The 7838-nt window shown below is 38.0% G+C and overlaps 1 gene segment (V, D, J or C); it reads left to right on the top strand.

The window, feature by feature from the left end:
* The first annotated feature begins 664 nt into the window (after positions 1 to 664).
* LOC106001236 overlaps positions 665 to 7838 on the top strand; it is a 28596-nt gene continuing 21422 nt past the window's right edge. Inside the window, 1 exon segment of the V gene segment in view lies at positions 665 to 742. Coding sequence covers positions 688 to 742 — 55 coding nt within the window.

Raw genomic sequence — 7838 nt, 5'->3', positions numbered from 1 at the left:
TCAGCATGGACATAAGAAATTATACGCATTTCTAGGTCATTAAAAACTATAAAGGCTGTTCAGACATGAAGGGAGAAAGGCTCTGAAAGGACGTGCTTGTATGGATCACCTGGGACAAAAACTCAGAGATGGAGGAGATAATAAGGCTGAACAGCACAGTACAGAAGTCCGGGCATTTTCTTATCAATACAACAGCTACACTAATTCCACCTCCATGGACTGAATTCATTACAAGACAACAGTGCTGATAAATTGACACATACAGATTATCAATGAATCAGAACTACTCTAAAAATTTCTGTTCCATATAAAAATAAAGAAATTCCAAATTTGTGTTGTGCAAAATTTGTTTGTAAATTTCAAGAACTAACACTCCAGTGAACAAGTCTTGACTCAGTTAAAAAAAAATAAGAAGAAAAGAAGCTTTGATCCTCAAAGCTACCATTGTTGTGCTCACATCACAGGAAAGCAACTTGGTGATTCTCTTCTGTGTTTAAAACTTATTCTGTTGCCCGACCTAGTTCCCTTGAGACTCAGAATGTGCAGAGCTGCTGAGATGTGGCAGCTGGACAGCAGTGTATAACTCTGCTGCTGATTTGCATGCACCAACAGCACAGCCCAGTATGCTCAGGACTTCTTCATAGGCTGCTCACAATAGGCAGTAATCATTCCAAGTCAGCACACAGCATGGACATGAGGACCCCTTCTCAGCTCCTGGGGATCCTGCTGCTCTGGCTCTCAGGTAAAGAAAGACAATGCTAGGGATTAACACAGCTCAGTGTGATCCAGGATGCTTACTCTTCAGGGATGCCTTCTTATAACTTGATAATTAGTGTGGATATTTGTTTTCATGTTTCTGCTTCCAGGTGCCAAGTGTGATATCCAGATGACCCAGTCTCCATCTTCACTGTCTGTGTCTCTAGGAGACACTGCTACCATCACTTGCAGGGCCAGTGAGAACATTGCATATGCTTTAGCCTGGTACCAGCAGCAACCAGGGAAAGCTCCTAAACTCTTGATCTATGATGCAAATAGTCCGGAGTTCCATCAAGGTTCAGTGGGAGTCAATCTGGGACAGAGTTCACTCTCACTATCAGTGGCCTGGAGCCAGAAAATGTTGCCACTTATTACTGTCAACAGGGTTATAGTAACCCTCCCACAGTGATACAAGCCATAACAAAAACCTCCCAGGGAAGCTGAAGTGTGAGTCTGGGCTGACCCAGCTACTACTCCTGCTGCTCCACCTGCTCAGAATGTTATCAGAAAAGACCAGCTAATACTTGCAGAGTTCGACTTGTGACATCAGTTGATATTTATGCAATAATAAAATAAATAACTTGGTATTCTAAGCAGGAATTGCCTTTAAAACAAAGAATAGATTCATTGCTTTAGATTTTATTCCTTTATTTTATGATAGCCTATTTTTTATTAATGTACATATCTGTAACCACTAATAGGATTCTGGATTTCTCAATATATGTGTATTATGTGCATTGATCATAGTCTTCCATCTTTCTTCTGTGTTCAACCTCCTGCACTCTGATCCTGTGCTCGTCAGCCCCATAGAATCACTATTGCATCTTTTTTTTTAAATTTTGCTTGAGTGAGAAGCAGTATAGACAATGCTCTTTGTTTTTTACTATTTTTGTTAACAAAGTGTTCTCTACTTCTATCCATCATGCTGAAGACTATAAGATTTCTTGATTCTTTATGCATACTCTGTGTATATATATATATATATATACATACACACACACACACACACACACACACACACACATATATATATATATATATATATATATATATATATATATATATTTCATGGGGTTTGAATTCTGGACACTGGATACTGGAAACTGTCCCTGAGATTTTCATGTCAAGGCTACCACTCACCACTTGAGCCACAGTGCCACTTCTGGTTTTCTGGTGGTTAATTGGAGATAAGGCTCTCATGGACGTTTCTGCCCAGCTGGCTTTGAACTGCAACCCTCAGATTTAAGCCTCCTGAGTAGCCCCAGCTGTTTCATTTTAAAAGGCAATTTTTCCTAAATGATTTTTCCACTCAGGTGTCTTGTGTTTTAGTTCATCCAGAAATGAATGTAAACAAACAATATTCAGATTTTTAGGCACAAATTTAATTGTCTGGGAGCTCTGTTTTGAAGTTGGACTCCTTCAATTCTTCTGCTTGATTTACCAATAGTAAGTCCTCATCTTGTACTGATCGTCAGCAGATCACTTCGACCCTTCACCTCACATTTCTCCACATAAATCACAAAACAACTCTTGTGTGGACTGTCTGTTCACATATTCAGAATCCCTCCACCTTCCTAAAAGCAGCAGGGTTGTACCCCTGTGGATCTGGGGAATGGATAACCTGTCGTGGAATGATGGTCAAGAGGATAGATCTGAGGAAGAAAGCCACAGAGCCTATAAAATTTAAGCTTTGAACTTTAGTTTAAAACTTTTGTGGGGGGGAGGGGGGAGGCTGGGAAGGGATGTGAAGGGTAAACAAAGGAGGAGGCTGCAATGCTTGGTAAGAAATGTACGCATTATCCTGCCCATGTAATTGTAACCTCTCTGTACAGTATGTTCACAAATAAAATAAAATAAATTAAAAAAAAATCTTTTGTGGTCATGAGGGTAATATCGATTGGAAAAGATGATTCCATTTTAATTACATCTTTATTATCTTTAACTAGTAAGATAAGAAATTGCCATTCAACAAGTCAGATTTGAGTAAAATAATATCATTCTCTCCTGTCCCTCCAAGGAAAGTTGATTCTTTTTTTAAAATTCAATTTTATTGTCAAAATAAGGAACAATGGGGATACAGTTACATATGTAAGGTAGTGAGTACATTTCTTGTTGAATATTGTTACACTCTCCCCCATTTTCCTCCCACTTTCCCACCCTCATCACACCCCACCAAGTTGTAAGGCTCATTTCCAACATATTGTTTTGTGAGTATCACTGTTGCATTATTTCTTTTTATTTATTTATTTTTATTGTGTGAATACTATACAGAGGAATTACCATTACATGGGCAATATAACGAGTACATTTCTTATCAAGCATTGTTGCCTCCTCTTTGTTTCCCCTTCCCATCCCTTCCCATCCCTTCCCATACTCCCTGCTCCCCCCCCACCTGATTCTGACCCACCCCCCACCAAATTTGTAAAGTTCATTTTTCCACATAACGACTTGTACATCTTGTTTTTTTTTTCTATTTTCCCCTATGGTTTATCCCCTGTTGTCTGTATTTTATTTTGGTGCCCTGTGTACTATATATGCATTTATTTGAATTAAGGAAGGGAAAGGTAACAACAAAATGATGAGACAAAGGACAAAATTGATGCTTGAATTGTCCTATCTATCAGAATGTCTGAAGGAGAGCTATGCCAGAGATCTAATTTCTGGTGATCAAAGGAAGATATCAAAATGGCAACGTATACTTACTGGGTTGTCAAAATGGGACTGTTTGGCATGAAACTCTGATTATTGTTGTTACACTCTGAGGGCCTAATTGAAATAGAAGATGGGAACTTGAACCAAGACACTGTCCTTTACATAGAGTCCTTTTTGATCCATCAGTTCTCTGCCTTCTGGTGTTCTTAGATTCCTGGCAGCACTTTTCATCTCTGCTCTCACTCTCTTCCTCTCTGTGTCTCTGAACTCAGGATAATAACCCAGGTGATGTGATGCTGATTTTTGTCTTACATAGGGATGGTAAAGGGAAACAAAGGAGGAGGCAATAAGAAATGTACTCATTACCTTGTTCTTGTAATTGCAACCCCTCTATATAGTATTTTTACAATTAAAAAAAGAAAAAGAGAAGAAAAAAGAGAGAGAGAACTGGAAACAGCACATGTCTTGGAGCTCATTTTGATAAGCATCATTTTATATGGTCATTTTCACATAGCTATTGAACCCTTGTGTTCTGTTCCTAAGAACATACTCTTTTGTTCTCATTGTGGGAATGTTTAGACTATTGTTATGTCTATATGTAATGATTTGTCTTTTAGTATCCATTGGGTTTACTTGTAGATTTATAGGCACATCCTATGTTACTAGGTGTCAGGCTTGCTTTAATGAGTACGACTTTTTCCAAGGCTATTATAATTTTTATCCAATGTATCTTATCATTGGAGGCAAATAAGAACAATTTTACAGGTCTTCAAATCTGAAGTCAAACAAGAATACCGATGATCCTAATTCTTCCACCTGTACAGTCAGATGGTACAAAGGAACAGACGGGGATTTTCCCTAAGCCAATCAGCATTTCTTTCTTCAGCCAAACTCATGCTTTCTGTCATTCACATTGATCAACATTCTGTGGAAAAGTAGCAAAGAAGTGGGCTCTCTCAGTTAGCTCTGTCCTCTATGCTTTCTTCACACTCCTGGATTCTGTGTTTATTCATCATTTGATGGGTTAACAATGGAGTGGTGTTACTGGGACGTGGTAAAAGCACCTAGTTGGAGGAAATACATTTGTGGGACTGTCCTTGGGACTAAATCTTGCCCTCTCCTCTTCCTATGTAATTTTGAATTTGTGTTTGCCATGAGTTGAGTAGCCTCTACTAGATGGTCCAACATCATGATATTCTGCCTTTCCATAGGCCAAGGAAGCTAAGGATGGTGAACTGAAATCTCTGACACAATGAGCCCAAATGAATACTGTCTTTCTTCCCTTAGGTTGTTCCTGTCATGTACTTGGGTTCAGACACACAAAAATTAGGAACTCACCTATATATTCTGACTAGCAATCTCTACTTTAAACAGATAAGAAGGATCCATACAAAGCTTCAGAAACTAGGCTTTAGCACATGCTTATTTTGGCTAAGAAGAACTTAACTTGGAAAAAGTTATTTAGATATGCACAACTCCTTATCAATACCATGATCTCAGGCCTCAAAATAATAATAGTTTTAGAAACTTGGGGATATATCAAGATTAAACAATTACTAAGCATTTTGCATAAAGGTCACAGAAGGAAATAAGTAGCTTGAAGTTGAAGCTATATTGGCAAATCATTATCACAAAGCTATCTAAAAGAAATCTAGGCATTGTGCCATACCCCCTTTTACTTATGGCTACAAGGGAGGTACAGATAGATGGAACATGGTCTTACCTCTATCTGATAGACAAAAACTAAAACAGAAAAGGCTAGGTGTATGGCTCATGGAGTGTGGGAGGTTGGGGAGGGAAGGGGTTGTGGGACAACAACAAGGGAATGGGTAACAATGATCGAAAAATAATGTACTCATCGCCTTATGCATATAACTGTACCTCTGTATAGCATCTTTAAAATAAAATTAAATAAAAATGAAATAAAAAAGAATTGCTTGGCAAGCTCAAGGCTTTGGACTACAGACCCTTTAAAAATGTGCTCCTGTGTTGGGTATTTTGTGACCTGAATTTCTCTATGCACCTTGATCTCTAGATGTTGCTTATGAACTCTACAAGTGACTCTTGGGCCACTGAGGAAGATCTAACAAAATCCATGTCAGAGGCAAACTGAGTGACCTGCGACACAAGAGCTCCAGTCGGATCAACAGTCATTAAGAGTGTGAATAGTCTTCAGCAGGTGGCTCATGCCTGTAAATCTTAGCTACTCAGAAGGCTGACATCTGAGGATGTCAGCAGGAAAGTCCATGAGACTCTTATCTCCAATTATCACTAGAAAACCAGAAGTGGACATGTGGCTCAAAGTGGAGAGTGCTAGCCCTGAATTCAAGCTCCATGAGTGACCAAAAAAAGAATGAATTGCTGATGAATATAAGTACTTGGGTTGTATGCCAAAAAGTTTTCGAGTGGTTCACTGCAAAGTATTTTCGATAAAAACCAATTGCTTCACCATAGATATTTATAAAACAATTGGAAACAGGAGAAATAAAAAAATCTACAAAATATATGAATAAATAGAGTACATTTTAGTTCATTTATGGAAACGGGCAATGAATAGTTAGTACTATTAACCATATTACAAAAATATATAATGTAATAGACAGTAATGTATCATAATATATAAATGCAACAATAAAATGTGACTTTATATGTACAATAAATACTTATCAAATATCATTAAGTTCACAGTTAAAAAATGAGTGGTATATGTCCCTATGTGCCAGATGTTTTAAAATATGCATATGAATTTATTTATTGATGTATACATACATATATATGTGTGTGTGTATTTATAAATATCAAGAGAAAGATGCATCATGTGCAGATACACACACACAGATATACACAAACACAAATTATGAGGCATCTAGTGAAAGGTAGCTTAGTTTGTCCAGAGCCTGTCCTAAAGACAGAAATGTAAGAATGCAGAGCATGGAGACTTTTGAGGAAACATACATTTGCTAAATAATCTTATTTCTACACTTACTATTGTCATAAAAGGCTCAAGAAAACATAAGTACTTTGGATGACTTTTTATAGTAGCTCTTCTGCATTGCCAAGTGGGTAGGATAGATTGCAGATTAAGAAAGTGTGTTTCTGAACTGTCTGTGAGAAACTCTCCAGAGAGAATTGACTGAGAGAGGAAGATACTCCTCTTAGTCCACAGCTCCTTCCAATAAGATGTGGTCTCTTGTGCAATAAAAGAACAAGGAGGAGAAAGTAGAAAATTTACTCTGTTTCTTGGGTGACATGATGTGAGCTCCACTGTACTCTGCCTACATGGCAGAGTAAAATTTCTGATCTAAGATTGAAATAAAGAATTCTTCCCTTCAAGTTGCTTTTATTAAAGTCTTGTCACAGTAATTAAAAGCTAAGTACACATCTTTATAACATGTTCTAACTAACTTTGGCCAATGATATAAGATGGATGCTATACTGAGGGCATTTAGCATCACCATCTTTGCGTTGAGAGGGATGGTTATTATTTGTAGTGGAAACTTTGGCAATTTGTTAGATAACAATATGGTGAGGTAGATTTCTTTAAAGAGAGTGTGTGTGAGAAACTAAGTTTCTAAGCAGAGGGTGTAGAATAACATACCCAACTCATCTATTTAGCCTCAGGAGGATGAAATGTGGGTGTGAATAAGGCAGGAGAGCTGCAGGCCAGGAGGTGGGTTTAGAACACTGGTATCTGGGTGCCATATTCTTGGAGCAGGAAGAGAGTGGCAGCTCTTCTCTGCAGGAGGCAAGTGAGTATAGAGCAAGGTTTCCCCTACAGGCTCCATATACAACTCCACTCTTAAAATTGAGTTTCTAGACCTTTTGTCTTAAGATTTCTCAATAGTTGTGAACAAATCCACATCCCATGATAAGTCCATTGTCACTGAGCACACTTGACATCTGTAACTAAGAACAGTGATGAATACATGCAGAGAGTAACAGGCTCCTTTACTTCTAATTATAATACTTTCCCAGCATACTGACTTCAGGAAGTCAACACTAGGAGCCTTGTAAGTCATCAGGACTCAATGGCCAAGAGACATAAAAGAAATGCAAATCAAAACAACATTGAGATTCCCCTCACCCCAGTTAAAATGGATATCACCAAAAAGCTAATAAAAACGGATGCTTGTGTGGATGTGGACAGAAGAGAACCTTACTGCATTGTTGGTGGGAGTGTACACTTGTTCAACCACTTTGGAAAATAATATGGAGGTTCCTCAAAAGACTCCACATAGAGCTACCCTATGACCCAGAAGTCCCACTTTTGGGAATTTATCCAAATGATCATAAACAAGACCATACTAAATCAACCAGCATAATTATGCTTATTACAGCATTATTTACCATAGCTAAGGTATGGAACCAACCCAGATGCCCCTCAGTAGATGAATGGATCAAGAAAATGTGGTATATATACACAATGGAAT

Source organism: Dipodomys ordii, unplaced genomic scaffold, assembly GCF_000151885.1.
Source record: "Dipodomys ordii isolate 6190 unplaced genomic scaffold, Dord_2.0 Scaffold277, whole genome shotgun sequence".
NCBI classification, from domain to species: domain Eukaryota; kingdom Metazoa; phylum Chordata; class Mammalia; order Rodentia; family Heteromyidae; genus Dipodomys; species Dipodomys ordii.
Note: the sequence above shows the minus strand (reverse complement) of the source record. Positions and strands in the feature narration are given on the sequence as shown.